The sequence below is a fragment of a genome (genome assembly GCF_019968985.1).
Source record: "MAG: Porospora cf. gigantea B chromosome Unknown PgB_NODE_174_length_31399_cov_157.423, whole genome shotgun sequence".
Classification (NCBI taxonomy): domain Eukaryota; phylum Apicomplexa; class Conoidasida; order Eugregarinorida; family Porosporidae; genus Porospora; species Porospora cf. gigantea B.
In genome coordinates, this window is record NW_027178734.1 from 1 (window position 1) to 17,864 (window position 17,864).

A 17,864-nucleotide genomic window follows, 5' to 3' on the forward strand; every position below is an offset into this window, starting at 1 on the left:
GGTGGGCTCGGGGAAGAGTTACCTTGGGAGCCGTAGTACAAATTATCCAAGATCTCGTTCTTGAGGTCGTCGCGTGCTTCTTGATCTTTCCTCTCCAAAACGTCAAAAATGTATTGCTTCAGTTGCCGGTGCTCTTCTTCGTTTCCGGGGGGTTTTCGGCACTGTTCTGTCAGCAACGGGCACGCGGGAGGAACTACCAGCTCGCGAACGCGCATCTTAGTCGAGGGCCCCCTCCGCGTCACTAGCTTGATCCTCTGTTCTCCGGTGTCACCAGAGTCCGTGTACTTCAGCTGTTTCGCAACTAGCAGGGGAGTCGGTAGCTGCCGAAGCTGAAACCTAGAGGTGGTGTTCTGCAGTCGCGCGTTATCAAGGGACTCCTTGGTAATGCGCCTTAGCTCCCTGTCAAACTCTAACGCAGCCAGATCCTCCGAGCTACTCGACGACTCCTCCTCGGACGATTCCTCCTCAGGTGGAAGCCTGCTGATGCATTTCCCCATGACCCACTCATCGTCGACCTCGGACTCTGCGACTACCTCCTCCTCGTCGACGGGTTTGTCCTCGCCAGTGGTGCTCTCGTCTTCCACGTCCAGCTCCACGGTGTTCTCCTCCATAACGAGGTTAAGGAGGTTGCTCTCGAATGCCAGCCGCTGTTCAATGCAGGCGTCTAGCTGCGCGAGCGACTCGAATGGTCGTCGTTTACGGCGCACCTGCTGCATGGCTGACTCCACCTGCCGTTGAAGGTTCACGTCGTAGTCGTCGGACATCTGGGCTACCAGCACGAACCGTTGGAAGAAGAGCAGAAACCTATCAATCTGCACGGCGCAAAGCCCCTTGTGGACTATTTTGTTGTCGTGTACCGCGGAGAGCAGTAGCGCCACTAAGGCCACACGGTTACACTCGTCAGGAACGCCCTCGCCAACGCAGACGTGTGGAAACTTCAGGCCCAGGTCCTCCTTGCCAGCCTTCTGCCCTTCCAGCATCCGCTTCCGAGCAGCCACTAAATCATGAGCCGTCTGATAATGGGAAGCGGCATAGGATGTGGCCACACCAAATCCAATGAGGTAGTATAGGGTGTTTAGCAACACCCGCGAACTGATAACACCCCAGTTGAAGAGTTCTCCAAGGAGTTTTACGAGTCGGAACCGTGCAGGTTTCTCCTGAGGATCCGGATTCTCGAGTGAGGCCTGGAGAGCTTCCATGAACTGGTCGACTACCATCACTACGAACCAGCTCTTGCTCTTCGACAGCCGCATTATCAGCTCAGCCACAATGTCGAGCTTGTCAAAGTGTATGTGCTCGTCTAGAGACAACAAGCAGCGCTGGACGAACCTCACGTCTACCAGGTTGTTCCAGTCTAGCAGGAGCAGCTCACGCTGCACCGCTTCCACCATCTCTCCATCCTGGTCACGTAGGAGCTTGTCCAATACGAGGTGCCACACATACCGATGCACGGGCGGCAAGGCCGCTTCCTCGACCACCCGCCGTCCGTCTTTCACGACCTTTAAGCGGTATAGTGCGTCTTCCACCAGGATCTCGACATCCACCGAGACGTTGTGTGCCTTGGATAGCTTCTTCAGCCGCCATATCAGCATGCCTAGTCGTTCACTGACGCCGCGGGTGCGATAGAGGAAACGACCGCACGACTGTAGAATACTACAAACCATGATGACGTGATCGTCAGTGAAGTCGTCCAGCAGCTCATGCAACAGGTCAACTGCCAAGCCCAGAGGCAGCAGTTGGAACTTGCACAGCTCGCTCAGCATGCGACACACCTTCATTTTCGCCTCAGCCTTGGCTTGGTTCTTCTCTGGCAGGAGCGCTTTGAACTCGGCAACAGTGCCATCCACCACCTGGTTGACCACATCAGGAGCGTGTTCGCGCATGACGGCCAGCAGGCGAGCGGCTCCAGGGAGGAAGTGCAGGTCTATACGGCGGATGCCGAGGAGGTACGCAGCCAGCCGCCTGCGGTTACCCTTGGTGTTAAGACCTAGCAAGAAGAAATCTAGTACCACGGCATCCAGCTCCTTGGTGCTGGTGGTATAATCCGATTCGAGCACACTGTTCAGCTTCGTGAGGTAACTTGTCAGTCTTGAAGGGGTTTCAGCAGGAAGATCCTCCTCCTCCTCCTTAGTCTTTTCCTTCGGCTCCCTGCTAGGATGCAAGAAGGCAGGCGAAACGCAGGTATCTAGGTCCGGCAGCACCTCGTGAAAGGCTGCTTCCTGCTCGGACTCCCAAGGAGACACCTCCTGCGGCTCCTCCGGCTCGGCCTCCACGACTGGCAAGAGACGCGTCACTGGCGACTCGTTTTCGACTGGGTCTGCCTCTATGCGGTCCAGGTGCAAGCAGTCCTCGAGGGCGCGAAGGTCCGCTTCGAGGAGAGTGCGGGCACTCGTGATACCGACGTGTCTAGAGGCGCCCTCGGCGGAGACGCGACCTCGGTAGAGCTTCGCTTGGGTGTTGGCCTTCTCCTGTACCAGCAGCGCGCGTTCCAAGCTGGTCAACAGACGACGTCCGGCCCCTTTCACGAATTCAGTTACGTATTTCGAAATTGCCGTCTGCAAATCGCCTGGCGCTGGGCAAGGTACAGGCTCGTCGGGCTTCGCGGCCTCGAAGGAGCGCGACTTGCCAATCAACACGCCCACGAAGCGACAGAGGAGACTTGAGAGGATGCAGATAGCTTGAGTCTGCATTACCTTGGCTACCGCTGCAGCTTCCACAGTGTTGAGGCCTCGACGGGCTTCCAGCTGCGCCTCAATATCGTCCGCCGTCATGCACAGGCCCTTGATGAACGATAGGATTGCTGCCCTGTCTGGGATCACATTCACCATGAAAAGCTCCACCAACAGCCTAAGTAGCGCCTTGCGTCGGTTCACAGTCTCGCCGGTGGGTGAGTTCAAAAGCGCGACGTACACCGCCGGGCCTAGCTCGCTTCCGTAGTCGGAGTCCCCAGCAGCAAATGTATCGGAGTGACCCTTCGCTTGCTGGATTAGCGTCGTCATGGCCTCTTGCGACAGCGCATTGAAAGACTTTAATAAAACTCCTCTCAGAATTCCAGCGAAGCCTTTGTCGTCCGCGTGAAGGGCTGAGCAAAGGATGACCATGCTGCCCACAAAGCGCTGCTTCAACGGGACCTGGCCAAGAGCGTCGGCGATCTCCGTCGTGTACATCGACACGTCCAGCACGGTAAGTTGGGCAAGCAGCTCGTTAACCTCCGTTGGATCGAATCGTCGTATTCGGTTGCAGAACCGCTGAGCTTTGCTGATGGATTTCTCCTTGTTCCGTTTTGATGAGCCAAAAAGAGAGTCAAAATCGTCGTCGGCACAGCCGGCAGTTGCCATGTTCACCGCTCTCTGTTCAGCCCGAAATCGCGCCTCGTCAAGCAGTGCATTGAAGTCCATGCAGTGAAAAGTCGGAATTAGAGCTGATGGGTAAATACGGCATCAACAAAGGAGGCAAGCGCAACCGCCCTGGGGCACTCAAGAGGGCCATTGCCAAGCAAGAAGCGACGGAGACGAACGGTGATCAAGTCGAACTGTCTCAGCGGAAGCAACGGCAAGAGCGAGTAGCAGCGCAGCGCGCTCTTCAGAAGGAGATTGATAGCCTCAAACAAGCAAAGTCGAAACTGAAAAAGTCGGCCATTCACTACCAACAGAGAAAACATATCACCCAAAGGCTAAAGCAGCTGAGGTCCGAAGCCAAGAACTTTAGGGAGGCTTGACGTGTTGCGTGATGGCTTTATCTCGACTTACTAATACTCATGCGCGTCGTACATATGGACAAACAGTCGAGGTGGGAGCTGCTCCCCGTGCTGAGCTTGCACCATTCTGCCCCCATTGAGGTGGGCGAGGCCGTGCGTCGAGAGCTGGTCGCCAGCTCCACGGAAATTGAAAGGCTGGATGCGTCTCGCCGAGGTCCTGCAGGGAAGTTCCTCGAACTCAGCATGCACTCCAGTCTTCCTTGGGACATTACGAACAGTCTACGTTTCGGGGTAACGAACGATTGCAAAAACAGCTACGCGGCGGTAATTGGCGTAGCTCCTGAACTCTCGAAGGCCATGTTTCGGAACATTCTGCTGCACCTTGCGTTCCAGAACTGGAAATCGTCCGAGACATTGGCTGAGCGCGGCCTCCACCTGCACGAGGCAGTTCTCGACCATGCCTGCACCAGGTTCACCCGTGAGATGGCCCGTGTCTCCGGGTTTGGCTTGCCGGCTGCTCGACATCTCGGAGAGCAGGTGACAGTGGGTCACTGGTACGGAAACATGGCGTCCTCGGTCGTCAGAGCATCCTACATCCGCTTCTGTCCTCAGACTCACACCTCCTGGGGGAGTTTCGGGAACGATAGCCCGCACGAAGGAGCCGTCATAATCCATCAACTGTCGCCTTTCGCCTCATTTAGCGCCCATGCCCCCGACGAGAAGGAGCTCAAAGAAAAGCTGCTGGGCTGCCGCACGGTGATATTTGCCTGCATGCCTCGTATAGTGTCTCCCACGTCAATCCGGGCCCTGGCGAACAATTTATACACTGCCGTGGCTGAGTTCAACTACGTATCCCAGGGGAGACGTCCAATGCATATAGCGGACCCTGGGTTCGACCTCAGGCTACCTTTGGTGGCTCCTGAGATCCATGCATTGGCTGTAGGCGACCTGAGCAAAAACGAAGTGCCTGCCGGGCCAAAGGGACGTATAAAGTACTCTCGAAGGCAACTTCGGAGACTGAGGGAGCACCTTCGTACGACTGGGCGTCGGAGCCGCGGACTGAAGCGAATCAAGGTGCAAGCGGCCATCCTGGAAAACGTACTAAAGCGTGCATCCGACCCTCTGCAAGTCGAGGCAGTGCAGGCGCTGATCTTCTCACCGATCGGCTTCTCCGTAGAGGATCTACCCTTCGTGAAGCTTGGTACAGACACGGTAGCCTTTCCGTTCCCTTACTGGTGGTACCAGGGAAGGAACCAAGCGCCGAGGCAGTACCGGCCTGAAGCCGAGCTGTACGTTCAAGGTAATGCCGTTGGGGGACTGTTCACTGCGAAAACAGAGCAAATGCGGCGACGAGTGGGGTGGGATTATAAAGATGTGGACCTGCAGGATATGCAGAAGTACCTCGAGGCTGCGGAGAAGTCGCCGTTCCTGCATCTTAACGGCGGCCGGTATCTGCTGCACTACCTCCATGAAGCGCTGCAGGCGCCGGGCGCCTGGGGCTTTGAACCGCCAAACGTGCCGCTGCCGCCTTTACTAGAACGTCGCACCTAATAATGTCCGTCATTGTGGGGCCGGCAAGTTTTATTAAACCAAATCTGGAGCCTACACTATCAATGACCTTGCTGGATGGCATGTTTGCGCGATTTTTCCCCAGCGTCGTTCAGTTTTTGAATCCGCATAAAGAGCGCTGTCGCTTCAGACTCGCATTAATACACAGTCGTGGTCGGCTGGGACTGGTTGGGAGAGAACTATTCTGCTGGTGCGAGGTTGATCTCGAGAAGCTCTCCCGATCTAGGAGTTGGGATTTGTCGAAATACACTAATGTAATTGCTGAGGGTCCGTACCCCAATACACCCAACTTCTGGATGCCCATCACTAGCATTCGACCTCTCGTGCTGACCACAACTCAAGAAATATTGCGGAAGAAGCAGGTTGATCTGTCCCGCGTTCACGCGGTGATTATCAAGGTGGAGTCTGAACTCGACCTTGGTGTATCTGAGATAGTACCCCAACGCCTACGCAAATTTCACCTTGTGCTTTCCTCGCCCAAGGAGATCAAGCCGCGATCTCTACCAAAAAACCTGACGCACCTCTCCTTGGGTCGAGCGTATAAGGGCTCACTCAAACCGCGAGCATTGCCGACACATTTGAAGTCACTCTCGTTCGGCTTCCGTTTCAACCAGTCGCTCTATCTAAACGTACTGCCTCCGAATCTCGAAAGTCTAACTTTTGGAGAAGAGTACAACAAGCCAATAGAATGCGGAGTCCTCCCTCGCAGCCTGAAAAAGCTAGAGTTCGGTTATTGGTACGACCAGCCAATACGAACAGGCGTGCTTCCCTCTGGATTGCAAGTACTCACGCTAGGCGAGTGGTACAATCAGTCTCTGGACGGAGCCGCGCTGCCATCCAAGCTACGCATCCTACGTCTAGGACTGTACTACAGCCACCCGTTGGGGAAGCTTAGGTCGGGCTTGTCCACCGTGAGCTTCGGGCATTCCCAGGGCAGTTGCAACATCCCTGACTGCCTACCCAAAGGCGTCCGAGATCTGCTGCAAGTGAGGTATAGCAGATGCAGTCGGGGAGGGTTACCAGCTGACCCTGTGAATTTTAGACCGTTTTTCTCTCCTGACGACCGCAAACAGCTCCAGTCATCCACTCGTCGACACAGTCGGGCCGGGTCCAAGACTGTAGGCTTCGACTTTAATTACGTCGAGGACATAACGGCGACGCCGGCTCCCAATCGAGTGCCCTTCTACGTCAGTGAGGACCTACGCCAGCGCATTTCAGTGGCGTCTTTGCGGCTTAAGCTGACCCACTGGGGGGCCGGAGAGGAAGCTCTCTCGCCCAGAAGCATGTTTGCGTCGGTCAGCAGCGTCACCGCGGAAGATTTGCTGGATAGTCTCTCCGACGCCAATGATTATGTTAATGCTATTGTTGCCCAGCCCTTGCGTGTTGAGAGGTCGAAAGAGGACCAGCTCCTTCAGGTGCGCCTGGCAGTTGTTGCCGACTCAAAGCGCAGTGATCCAGTTTTCTCGGATGAGCTGACGTCCATTATTCTGGATGGCATCGATGCCGGGCTTGCGCCTTCGCCTTCGCGACGAGACAGACCGCGGGCGAAGTCTTCACCACCATCACCGACATCAAAGTTCAAAATTGAGATCTCCCGCTGTGATGAAAACAAGACGCCCCAGCCGTCAAAGACATCAAGAGCACTGCCGTCGGTTCAAAGCCAAGCTCAAAGCCAAGCTATGAGCCGCCGGCTGATAAGGACGCCGACCCCTGCTGCGACAAGCAGCCTCGCGTCGCAGGATTCCAGCCCTTGCCTGACCACGCCCTCGAGACGTGGATGCGGCTTATCTCCAGCCTCGTCTCAAGAAAGCAGCGGCCCGGCGCCACAACGCCACCGCCGGTACGCTCTCAGTCCGCCTCCCATGACTCAGGAGGAGCTCCGAGAGGCGTCGCGGTCTGCACGTCGCGATCGATCAGCCTCGAGTCACCGATGGGCTGCTCGGACAACCTCCCAAGCGGAGCCCGCCAGAACCTCAGTAGACTCTGCTGAGGACGCCACAGCCATGAGTTGGGCCGAGTCGCGGAGCTCGCGCAAACGCACCCTCTTAACGGCTTTACGCCGACGAGTGCAGAGTTCCCAGTAGGCTCTGCATACATTTGTTGTACTGTTGTGTTATTAAAATACTATTTTTCCCTGCCATGACGTCGTGTTGGGCTGACTTGTCTTCAGACGTAGGTGCCTATTATCTCTCACACGCAGTCCGACGAGTTCATCCCTGTCTTTGAGCCTCGAACTGTCAGTCTAGTGGCTACTTCAAAGAAGCGAAACCCTCGCAAATCACGACGTGATGATGATCTGTCTGTGTGGGCCTGCACCGGCCCGAGAGAAATCTCTGTTGATGAGCTGGTTTCTTTGCAGAAGAAGAAATCAAGCGACCACGGCGAATTTCGCCGGTCTCCGCGAACGTCGGGCCCCTGTGGCTCAGGTCCTCGCTCCCTCACTGCGAGGCCGGGAGCTACTCCGTTTTCCCGCGGTGGCTCCCTTGAGACCCTGGCCTTCACACGCTCATCCGTTCCGCAGCGCTCTCGTATGCCCAAAGCACCGACGTCCGGATCTAGCGAAGTGGTTGACACCAGAGACACGTCAGACACAGCCGCCACAAGTCGAAAATCCTCCGCAGTAGCCGCACCTCTCTCCGCTCAACCGCCTCTCTCGTGGGAGGATGAGTCCAGCGAGTTGGAGCTTGTTGACGCTGCCTCGGACGACGCAAGCAGCGTGCCATGGACGTCTAAGGAGGATCTTTCATCTCCTTTCGACGGATTTTTACAGTGCGCCGAGTTCATTCCTTCATATGAACATCGAATACAATCTGCGGTCTGTCAAGATTACTGTCACAAATCTTCATCGGGAGCGCCTGGCTCCATGATTACTGATGCATCCGGCCTGACCACAAGCCCTACAGAGGTTGGCTCCCTGATTAGTTGTAAATTAGGCCCGACCACAAGCCCGCTTGTGCCTCCTACAGAGGTTGGCTCCCTGATTACTGATGTGTCAGGCCCAATTACAAGCCCTCTAGTGCCTCCTACAGAGGTTACTGATGTGTCAAGCCCGACCACGAGCCCTTTAGTGATTCCTACAGAGGCCAGCTCCCTGAGTACTAGCACTGTAGGCTCGTCTGCAAGGCCACTGACGTCCCTGCCAGTCCGTGTCGCTGCAGGTTGCCCGCAGTCGACAACAATGCTGGACGTTCACCTGCCCCTTGCAGAGGCCACCGGCGAGTGCTCTTCGAGATGTTATCCGTGGGAATCGGGCCAATCGCAGCACGAGTTTTTTGCCGCTGTCAGCGACTGTCCTGAATTTGTCCCCTCTGTGTTTCACGCGCCCGCTGCTTCCTACGAGGCGCCAGGCTTCGACGAGAACTTCATGAACCCGGAGGCAGCTCCCTTCAACCCCAACGCAGCTGTGTTCACGCCATCCTTCGCATCGGAACCGCTCCCCACCACCGTTAAGTACGAAGACCAACTCAGCCTCGGCGCACGCCTTGTAAGCATGCGCAGCGAGCTCTCCTGTGAAATATCTTATGAGGAGACTCATGATTGCTCGACGACGATGATGGTGCTGCGCGACGACTACACTGACGACTCGGACGCCGAGATGGTGGAGCCGATGGACCTGTGGTACGACTCCCCCCTTGCAACGAAGGCCGGACCCCTTACTACCGATCAGTACAAAACACGTCTGCTGAAGATGGGCACTCTCCACAGCTTGGAGGCCTTTTGGACCTTCCAGGACCAGGTCGACTGGGACAACTTGCCGAGGAAGACAACGATTGCGTTGACTCGCTGCGGAGTACAGCCGATATGGGAGGATCCCGAGCATCTCGATGGAGGGCGCATCATTATTTGGGGACTCAAGAAGGCCGACACAGCGGTGAGGACATGCTTTGGAATCGATGCAGCCTATATTCGTGTCCCTATGCCTCAACCTCTTCCACTCGAACTTTCCGGAAGGTGACAAGATTACCACCATATCCTGCTCATCGCAACCCAACTGCAACGTCAGTGTTTGGGTAAGTTCCTATCCCCGGGACCCCGAGGAGCTATGTTCGTACATCTTCGAGCTTCTGGTTATCGAACAGCCCGAGAAACGTTTAGCGAAAATCGTCTTGAAGTGGGAGTCGAACATGGACGCCACAAGTGCCAACTTCTTCAAGGCACAGAAGTGTGGGCTAGCCCGTAAGCCTGAATGGCGCTACCAGGCACCAACTCTGGCTCTGTTCCGAGGGTTCCATCCTCAAGATCCTACGGAATGGAATTATGGTATTGATTATAAGTGCATCTAACGTTGGCCGAATTAAGGCCTGTTTCCCTTTATGTGATTCACGAGGTTATTGTGATGTGTCGTAATAATGACACAATATCCATGGTAGGTCTGTGGGGTTCTCGGCACCAGTCGAGTTTCAGAAGCCCCCCTGGCAGCGAGGGAACGTCCGCATCCGATGCATCCGAGTCAGGCAGAGGCCGACTTCACACCAAGCATTCCAGCTCCAAGAGTATTGCATCCGAGTCAGGCAGAGGCCTACTTCACACCAAGCATTCCAGCTCCAAGAGTATTACGATACCTGACCCGTGTCCGTCAGATCCTATGAGATTCCTCAACAGCCCCAACTCTAGGGAAGCAGAGGATTTTAGCGACATTGATATTGAAATGCACGACCTGGATGACTGGAAGAACGGGATGACGGTCAGAGTCGAAGCTCCGAATAAACCCGGCGCAACGGCAGGCAAGGATCGGAAATGGGCCAATCTTGACCTCGTTGGAGCGCAGAAGAAGGTTACCCATGCAGGCAGTGCTGCAGTCAAGTTCGTGAACAAGAAGTGGCATCTGCTGTGGCGGGCACCATCCTCTCATCAGGATACGCCACTCGAAACCACCCGACATCCACCTAACCCGATAGTGGTTCAGCGAGCGGCCACGACGAAGGCGACAGTTGTGTCCACAGGTTTCGAGCAGGCGCAGGAGCTGACCAACGACCTGCAACTCGAACGTATCACTCACGATTTATTAATATCCCCCAGACGACGAAGCATATGTGCCATGTACAGTCCCAGAGTGACTGGCAGTCCCACAACGAGGGCGGAAGGATTGCGAAGTCCTCAAGTAACGTTCAGCCCGTCGTCACCCTTGTCGCCAAGACCCTCTAGGTACCAAAACACCAGTGCCCTCATGACTGGTCCTGCGACCTCACGCGCGAAGCTGCAGGCATACCAGGTCACCAGCCGCGGACCCGGCAATAAGCCAGAGGGCACAGGGCTGGCCAAAGGTGTTCGAGGTCCAACTGAGACGCAGACGGAACGACGTGAGACACCTGCCGCTGCGATATCCTGGTACAACTTCTGGAAGAAGACCTCCGGATTGCAGACTGAGAGGGCCAATTCTCACATGTTAAACAGTAATGACAGGTCGCTCCCTAGGAACTAGCCTCGCGTCGTCTGAAGGGCGACCGTGGGCGGAAGGGTGTCTGCTCCACTTGTGATTGAAGTGCCGAGTGTGTCCGTCGTCCACAATTACATGGCTGCCTTCGTCTTCATCGTCGCAGCAATCGTCACCCACAGACACGTTTACCACGACTGGAGAATTGTCTGCTGCTGTTGCAGGACATGGTGCCTGAGCTGGTGGCTGGATCGAAATGACATTCGGCTGATTGGGGACAGGGCTTGGCACAGGCACCAGGCTTGGCGTAGGGCTTGGTGAAGGGCTTGGGGCTGCCGTTGTGTCACTGTAATTCTCATCTCCCATGTCCATGTCGCCCCCTTCGCCCATCTCTAGGTCGGCCAGCTCCGGCAAACCCGCGTCTTCGGCGGCCATCGTCATTTCGCCCTCCTCACCCATCTCCAAATCGGCAGGCGTCATCGTTGTCGCGATTACACCACGCATCAATGCCGCTACCGCTACTACCACCATGAAGAACCACATTGCCGGAAATTACTGCCGCACAGGAATTTTTGCGAACAAGCTACGAGCGCACGGACCAACCAAAAAACGGTGGCCGAGCTTGTCTTGAACCACACACGAATTCGACGAAGGCCTGCCAATTGTCGCGTTCTCCAGTTTCAGAACAGCTAGCAGAGTGATCAGCTTCACAGGCACCACAACGTCTGAGGCCAACAGTTTGTGGAAAAGCCTTACGCCACTCCCTACGTGGACCTGGTGGAGTGACGTGCCGATCAGGGATACCATGGCCAAGTAACACACCTGCACGGCATTCATAAGCAGGTGGTAGTCTTCGTACAGCGCCACCACGTAGTCAATAGAGGCCGCCTTTAGGCGGATCCGTCTGCAAACCTCCACGGTCATATCCTCCACAAGTCCCAGCTTGTGGCATACGTCTGGCCACTGACTCCAATTTGGCCGATTGCCAACTAAATGTTTCGCCGTGAACGATATGGAAACGTATAACGCCTGGTCTACAGCGAGGGCAACGAATTCCGGTGCGGAAATCCGTTCCATCAGCCTCTGGAATCCCTTGGAAAAGTAATGGAAAATGTCGCTGGATGTTCGGAGCACTGGCGCCGTCTCGCATACCGTTGGCGTCGCTAGTGCTTCCAAAGATAACCTGGTGGCCTCTATCTGCACGAATGCCGTCGACGCGACTTTCGCCCTCGTCAAGTTTCGGTAGAGGCGCACTGCAGAGAGGTGGAATGCCCTAAAAACCTCGTAGGCTTCGCGTTGGATCGGAGGGAAGTTTCGGAAATACACTTCCTCCGCGGAGGTTTGTCCGGTTACCCTTTTAAAGAAGGCCCGCCGTAGGATGTCGAGGTTCAGTGGCCTGCCGCGGAACTCCTCCACGCCGGACCCTAGGTCTCGTGGCGGGTCCATGGCCACCACGCCGCTGGTGAAGGGACACAGACGAGGCAGCACGTGGTCCAAGTCGGCTGCAGTGTAGATCTCCTGCAGGAATCCCCAGTACCAGTGAGGTTTCTGGTTTCGGCGTCTCCAGTACAGTTCCAGTACAGTTTTGTAATCGTTCCATTCCATAACACTGTCGTCGAAAGGAGTGATACCAGCGAAATCGTCATCAAGTCGGTAAAGATTGCGAATCATCAGGTCGCTAATTTCATTGGGGGCAGAACCGCGCTCATTGTAATCGGTGCCCATGGACGTGAGACGGCACAGGAGGCTCCGGTAGAATTCCTCCGTCGGTAGGTTCTGACTGATGCCCAGAAGGCGACCGATGCTGGAAGGCGTGTGCAGTTGGAACTTAATTGCAGGTCTGGGATTTCCCCAAAGAGAATCTAGCAACGAGTCGTATCGCTTCTCGTGAGGAGAAGGGTCAATCCTGTCGTATGGGCTCCTGTACTCCTGTAGAAGAAATCCTTTCGCCGTCACCAGTGCGACTATGGAAGGTCCTAGCACTCGTAGCACGTCTTGCAAAAGCAGCAGGCGGGAACCTTTTATTACAGCGAAATCGGTATCGCATGAGAGAACAGCCGTTACATGCGGCGCATTTCCCCTATCTCGTAGCGCTTTACCTATTAAGGGGTCCGCTTCTCCTTTGGTGTGCCATACCAAGCAGCCCATGTCCAGACTCAGCACTTTGACCGTCTGAGCCACCCATGTTGGCGGCAATTTCATGTGGCTATGTTCTCTCAGAACGTCATGATGCTTTACTGGACGAGTCCAGATATTCTTCCAACATTTTAGGTACTGACGTTCTCGGCCCAACCAAGTGTCAATTTTGGCGTAGGACTCCATCCAGGAGCCGGATATCGCCTTCCCGTCCTTTACGAACTCCACCTCCCACTGCGTTACCTGCGAAATCGGAACCTACGTTGGCGAATCTCATGATCACTACGAAGGCCGACACCACGTGGGATAGGGCCTCGAGGTCAAAGGATGACACCTCACAGAGCGAGTTTTTGGGAAGGCCCGCAGGATGCAATGTCGAGACAAGCTCCCTCATTTTGAACAAGAAGCCATAGAAGTCCACCAACAGCACGCGAGGTCCTGATTCGGCGGACCAGAAGTCCACTTCGGGACTGGTGTAGTTCTCCGCGCGTTTAATCGCGCTCATAAGGAGTTTGACTCCCATTAGGCTATTATGAGTTTTTTTTCCTGTGCTTAGAAGGATCTGTGTTCGAGGTTGGCTCTCAAATTGAGCGATTTGCCATGGGAGTGGAGTACTGGCACGAAGAGCAGGTCCATGAGGGTCAGAAGGTGCTCTTGGCTGTAGAGAAGAAGTACACCGAGACTCAGTCCAAGTTTCAGTCGGTGGGGTTTCTCCAGACGCTGACCTACGGGCACACCCTTGTGTGTGACGGGCTTATCCAGTCCTGTGACGCTGACGAGTATGTGTACCACGAGAGCCTCGTGCACCCCGCTCTGATCCACCACCCAGCTCCGCGGTCAGTATTCATACTGGGCGGCGGAGAGGGCAGCACTGCCAGGGAAGTGCTGCGCCACCCGAGTGTGGAGCGCTGCGTGATGGTGGACATCGACCAGGTGGTGATTGATTCGTGCAGGGAGCATCTATCGCAAAATCGGGAAACCTTCGAGGACCACAGGCTGGAGATCATCGTCGACTGCGCCAGGACACAGCTAATGCAGGCTGGCAAGTTCGACGTGATTATTGGAGATCTGACTGACCCTGCATTTGGTTCGCCCTGCTACTTCATGTATACGAAGGACTTCTATAATGACGTGATCTTAAGCCACTTAAATCCGGGAGGCGTGTACGTCACCCAAAGCGGCCCCGCCGGGGTGCTAAGTTGCTCGCAGGTCTTCACTCCGATCAACAAGACCTGTCGCACGGTGTTTCCCTCTGTCGTGGCTTACAATGCCCACGTTCCCTCCTTCTCAGACTGCTGGGGGTTCAATCTTTGCCTGCCTCGTGGAGGTACCTCTTTGACGGAGGAAGAGTTTGACGCTCGAGTCGCAGCCCGAGATCTTAAGCTATCTCACATGGATGGCGCGACGTGGGTAGGCGCACGCAACCTAACCAAGTCTATTAGGGCTTCCTTGGCAGCGGAGACCCGCCTGTATGAAGCCCAGACGGTCTTCGGAGCTAACCCGTTGAATGCCTAACATATGAAGAATCGCACGCAGAATGCATGACATATAAAGAGTCGCACGCAAGAAAAACAAACACGAGTTTCACGATCAGATTTCATCCGCGTCATCCTCAACCAGTCCCATCCCCTCCACCTCGCTCTCTTCGCTGCCGCTTTCGCTGTCGCTTGATGATACCTCGCGGGGCTCCTCCGCAGCTTCCTCGCCACCGACAGCAATGATCTCGCCGAGAGGAGAGAACCCTCCTCCCTCATACTCCATGATCTTCTGCTCAATCACCTCGAGAGTGCGCTTGACCCTAGCAATCCCGCCCTCCTTGTCAAATGTAGAAACCACCACTGCGTACTCAGGCGGAGACACCAGCCGCACACTGACCTCTCTCTCTTCTCCCTTCAGCTTTTGTTTGCCAACCTTCTCCTCGCTGTCATCCTTCTCGTCTTTCTCCGCTTCAGGGAGCTCGATGCGACTGGAGCTGCGCCCGTGTATCAGCGCGGCCTTGACGGCCTCCACTCCTTCGTAGCCTGAGCAGGACACTTCACAGCGAGCTCTGATCTTCAAAATCGAAGGCGACAATCGCATCTTGATGTCTTCAATAACGGCGTCGATAACTCCGTCAGGCAGAGCTCCAGGCTGCACATGGCTGAACACCTCCTGTGGGTTGATCGCGGCCTCCTTGAAGGCGTCCAGCACGTGGTGGTAACGGTGCTGCAACGGCCACACAATGAGCTCGTTTAGCCTCTCCACCGGAAGGCCGAATGTAGCAGCCACATGGCGAATAGTCTGCTGAACCTTCTTGCTCTTAGAGTAGCGGTCCTCGCACAGTGCGATGTCCTCGAGACTCACACGCTTCTTCGAAAGGTCGATGTATCCCTTCTCTGCGTCTACTCGGACGACCATCACGCACTCCACTCGTCCCACCTTGATCAGTTTGTTCACAGATCTGAATCGACGTTTCGATAGTTCGGACTTCAGAATCATCCCCTCCAGATTGTTGTACTCCAGCAACGTGCCGTAAGCGCCGACGTCCTGGATGGCGTTCACCTTGACTTGGACCACTTCATCTACCTGCGGGTACTTCTGTTCGTAGAAACGCAAGTCGTCGTTCTCGTGGTGTCCCTCCATAGAAATGCTGTTATTAGGGAATAGCTAGGGGCCTTGGCGGAGACAAGGAAGTTTCAACATGCACACGACCACGTATCCTTCTTACTTGCGTCGAGCTTCAGCCTTTGGGGCTGTTCTGGCGGGTGCTTTTCTCTTATTGAGGTCACCAGCGCCTGAAACAGCTCGTGGACTCCCTCGCCCGTCGCCGATGAGGTTTCCATGTAGGGGCACCCTAAGGACTGCGCCACCGCTTCCGCCTCTTCTGTTGACACGGCTCTCGACTTCTTCTTGTCCGCCTTGGCCCCCACTACGATTATCGACGTCCCCGACACGTCAAGCGTATCTTTCAGTTCGCCGTACCACACGCGAACGTTCTTCAGACTCTCAGGGCTCGTGAGGTCAAATACGATCAAGCACCCGTATGAATCGCTGTGTGTACGTAAGCCCGCGGCCTACTAGTAGAACACCCGGGTGACGGACCTGTATCTCTCTGCACCTGCGGTGTCCCAGATCTCGAGCAGGGCGTCGACGCCGGGCACCTTCTTGGAAAAGAAGCCACCGCCTACGGTAGGCTCCGTCTCTCCGAACTTGTCGTAGACGAAACGATGAGCCAAGCAGGTTTTTCCGCTACCGGCGTCGCCCACAATGATGGTCTTGTACGCCATTAAGCGTGCGGACGAATCTGACTTTTAAGGTTAGATTAACAAACAAATCACGAGAAACCGGAGGAGCTGAAGGAAGCTTCTTCGCTGGCGAAAAGGACGCTGGTGCTGGACACGTAAGACTCGCTGTCTGCAGGGGTCTCCTCAATAAGCTCTGTCTCTTCCAAGGGTGTCGCTGTGAGACCGTCAAGGTCGGATCGTGGGGTCACAACTGAAGGGGACTTGAGTAACGAGGGAGGCTGCATGCCTCTATGAAACACGTCAGGCGGCACTCGTTCGGGGAGTCTGAAGGCGATAGGCTCCAGCTTTGTTTCCGCCGTCGCCGTCAGATACTCGTGTTCTCCAACCAGTTGGCCCTTCAACACTGCGATCTCGTTGTCATCGGCTGCGTACGCCTTTCTCAGCTGTCGAAACTCGCGATCCACCTTAGCGCGTCGGCGAGGCAGATGTTTGTCGCTCATTCCCGCTTCGAACAGGCGCTGCTTCCGGTTTTCTTCCTCAGCGATCTGGGTCACCTCCGTTGCCTGCACATTCGCCTGATGGACTCGCCGACGGTGCGCTCTAATCGTTCTGTAGTGTTCAGGGCGGGCAAGTCCCATAGTGGGACCCTCCATAAGTCGCGTCATTGGTGTCACCATTCGACCTGGCATCCGGCTCTCTTTGTCCGTCAGACTTACACCTAAAAGAGCGTCGCGAGCCAAACGCTCTCCAACTGTTAAACCCCTCTTCCTCGCGCCTGTCGGACCTAGAGGCAAGCTAGGCGCCGGAGGTGCGCTAGGACCGATGGGATTCAGCCTTGGGGGAAGATACTCTTGGAAAACGATGCAAAAATCTTCAAAGGAAAGCATGGGAGTCACCGGAGGTCCCCCATTGCGGATTGCCAAGGTTTCGTACCTCCGTAAACTGGCAAGCATCTTCTTCAGCTTCACCTCGCTCCTCTTGGATAGACGACCTTGCATGCGGGGCTGGTAGCAATGGCCTTCTTTCCACAGATTCTTGCACTTTTCAGCAGTACGCCGCAAGTCAGCCTGGATCTTGGTCGCGACGGGCTCGGTCTCCTCCTTCACCACCTCCAGATCAAAGGTTTCATGAAACATCTCATCGAACAGAAGCGCGTTACGGATTGTGTGGCAAGCAGCAAAGCCAGGCTGGAAACCCGACTCGATATACTTGAAGATCGCGTATAACGCCGCCAACCAGGGTACCTGCAAGCGTGGGCAGGGCCCACGACGTACCCGGGTGTCGCCAGTAGCAGGGTCAGCACTTGCTTGGGGAGGGTGCGCTGGGTGGAGTGGGCAGTTCACTGAATGGTAGGCTCTCCAAGCTTCGATGTAAGCCGCATCTTCCGGAAGCAAATCCATGGTCGCCGTTTCCTCTACCATTAGTGTGACGGCCTTCTCCTGCTGGGGCCAGTGGATCTGTGGGCAGGGGCAAGGAGAGGCTGACTCAGTCGCTATGTGCTGGTAGACGTTGTTCACTATTTGGGACCATCGTTTCGGTTTGTCCGTCAATGTTGGCGGGGTGGAATTGAGCAGGCTCCGCACGCTGGTACTAGGCGGAACACCCGGAGCGATCTGCAGAGCTGCGTGGCCTAGAACCTGGGGCACCTGGGGCCAGGTCGAATCAACAGTTTGAAAAACTCCTACAGAAGGCTCGCCGCGTTGCTGGACCGCGTTTAAGTTGAGTGGCGGCACTTCAGAGGGTCGCTTCTGTTCTTTTGTGACCCTCGCGTCGCCTTCCGCCACGAAGGATCCCCAATGGCCTGCAACGAGTCAGTTTATTCTCTGTCAGTTAATCCTACCACGTCGCCAGGCAACATCCATGT

At 55.6% G+C, this 17,864-nt stretch overlaps 10 protein-coding genes across 15 annotated transcripts; 5 read left to right on the top strand and 5 right to left on the bottom strand.

The window, feature by feature from the left end:
* Positions 1–3,398, bottom strand: KVP17_000453 (uncharacterized protein; the record flags this gene model as incomplete). Of its 2 annotated transcripts, none has more annotated exons than XM_068522445.1 (1): positions 1–3,398. In XM_068522445.1, a coding segment is annotated over one exon (3,398 nt), but the record flags the coding sequence as incomplete, so codon positions are not given. The 2 variants fall into 2 exon arrangements, with proteins under 2 accessions (XP_068377816.1, XP_068377817.1); XM_068522446.1 differs by having other exon boundaries at positions 23–3,398.
* A 26-nt stretch (positions 3,399–3,424) lies between these two features.
* On the top strand, positions 3,425–3,718 carry KVP17_000456 (uncharacterized protein; the record flags this gene model as incomplete). Its single annotated transcript, XM_068522466.1, has 1 exon — positions 3,425–3,718. One exon carries the CDS (start codon positions 3,425–3,427, stop codon positions 3,716–3,718), a length of 294 nt encoding a protein of 97 aa, XP_068377821.1.
* A 39-nt stretch (positions 3,719–3,757) lies between these two features.
* KVP17_000458 (uncharacterized protein) lies at positions 3,758–5,248 on the top strand (the record flags this gene model as incomplete). The annotated part of the gene is made up of 1 exon (XM_068522471.1): positions 3,758–5,248. The coding sequence occupies one exon, from the start codon at positions 3,758–3,760 to the stop codon at positions 5,246–5,248; it is 1,491 nt and encodes a 496-aa protein (XP_068377823.1).
* Positions 5,249–5,562: 314 nt separating this feature from the next.
* On the top strand, positions 5,563–9,549 carry KVP17_000448 (uncharacterized protein; the record flags this gene model as incomplete). Of its 3 annotated transcripts, none has more annotated exons than XM_068522357.1 (3): positions 5,563–6,681; positions 7,467–9,137; positions 9,166–9,549. In XM_068522357.1, the coding sequence occupies 3 exons, from the start codon at positions 5,563–5,565 to the stop codon at positions 9,547–9,549; spliced, it is 3,174 nt and encodes a 1,057-aa protein (XP_068377808.1). The 3 variants fall into 3 exon arrangements, with proteins under 3 accessions (XP_068377808.1, XP_068377810.1, XP_068377809.1); XM_068522358.1 differs by lacking the exon at positions 5,563–6,681 and adding an exon at positions 7,406–7,438; XM_068522359.1 differs by lacking the exons at positions 7,467–9,137; positions 9,166–9,549 and having other exon boundaries at positions 5,563–7,350.
* Positions 9,550–9,629: 80 nt separating this feature from the next.
* On the top strand, positions 9,630–10,688 carry KVP17_000457 (uncharacterized protein; the record flags this gene model as incomplete). The annotated part of the gene is made up of 1 exon (XM_068522467.1): positions 9,630–10,688. The coding sequence occupies one exon, from the start codon at positions 9,630–9,632 to the stop codon at positions 10,686–10,688; it is 1,059 nt and encodes a 352-aa protein (XP_068377822.1).
* A 504-nt stretch (positions 10,689–11,192) lies between these two features.
* Positions 11,193–13,299, bottom strand: KVP17_000460 (uncharacterized protein; the record flags this gene model as incomplete). Of its 2 annotated transcripts, none has more annotated exons than XM_068522496.1 (2): positions 11,193–13,010; positions 13,039–13,299. In XM_068522496.1, the coding sequence occupies 2 exons, from the start codon at positions 13,297–13,299 to the stop codon at positions 11,193–11,195; spliced, it is 2,079 nt and encodes a 692-aa protein (XP_068377825.1).
* Positions 13,300–13,376: 77 nt separating this feature from the next.
* KVP17_000454 (uncharacterized protein) lies at positions 13,377–14,291 on the top strand (the record flags this gene model as incomplete). Its single annotated transcript, XM_068522458.1, has 1 exon — positions 13,377–14,291. The coding sequence occupies one exon, from the start codon at positions 13,377–13,379 to the stop codon at positions 14,289–14,291; it is 915 nt and encodes a 304-aa protein (XP_068377818.1).
* Positions 14,292–14,366: 75 nt separating this feature from the next.
* Positions 14,367–15,398, bottom strand: KVP17_000463 (uncharacterized protein; the record flags this gene model as incomplete). Its single annotated transcript, XM_068522550.1, has 1 exon — positions 14,367–15,398. One exon carries the CDS (start codon positions 15,396–15,398, stop codon positions 14,367–14,369), a length of 1,032 nt encoding a protein of 343 aa, XP_068377830.1.
* A 53-nt stretch (positions 15,399–15,451) lies between these two features.
* On the bottom strand, positions 15,452–16,042 carry KVP17_000459 (uncharacterized protein; the record flags this gene model as incomplete). The annotated part of the gene is made up of 2 exons (XM_068522480.1): positions 15,452–15,806; positions 15,834–16,042. 2 exons carry the CDS (start codon positions 16,040–16,042, stop codon positions 15,452–15,454), a joined length of 564 nt encoding a protein of 187 aa, XP_068377824.1.
* Positions 16,043–16,089: 47 nt separating this feature from the next.
* Positions 16,090–17,862, bottom strand: KVP17_000446 (uncharacterized protein; the record flags this gene model as incomplete). 2 transcript variants are annotated; one of them, XM_068522325.1, is made up of 3 exons in its annotated part: positions 16,090–17,244; positions 17,275–17,801; positions 17,841–17,862. In XM_068522325.1, 3 exons carry the CDS (start codon positions 17,860–17,862, stop codon positions 16,090–16,092), a joined length of 1,704 nt encoding a protein of 567 aa, XP_068377804.1. The 2 variants fall into 2 exon arrangements, with proteins under 2 accessions (XP_068377804.1, XP_068377803.1); XM_068522324.1 differs by lacking the exon at positions 17,841–17,862 and having other exon boundaries at positions 16,090–17,421.
* Positions 17,863–17,864: the final 2 nt, after the last annotated feature.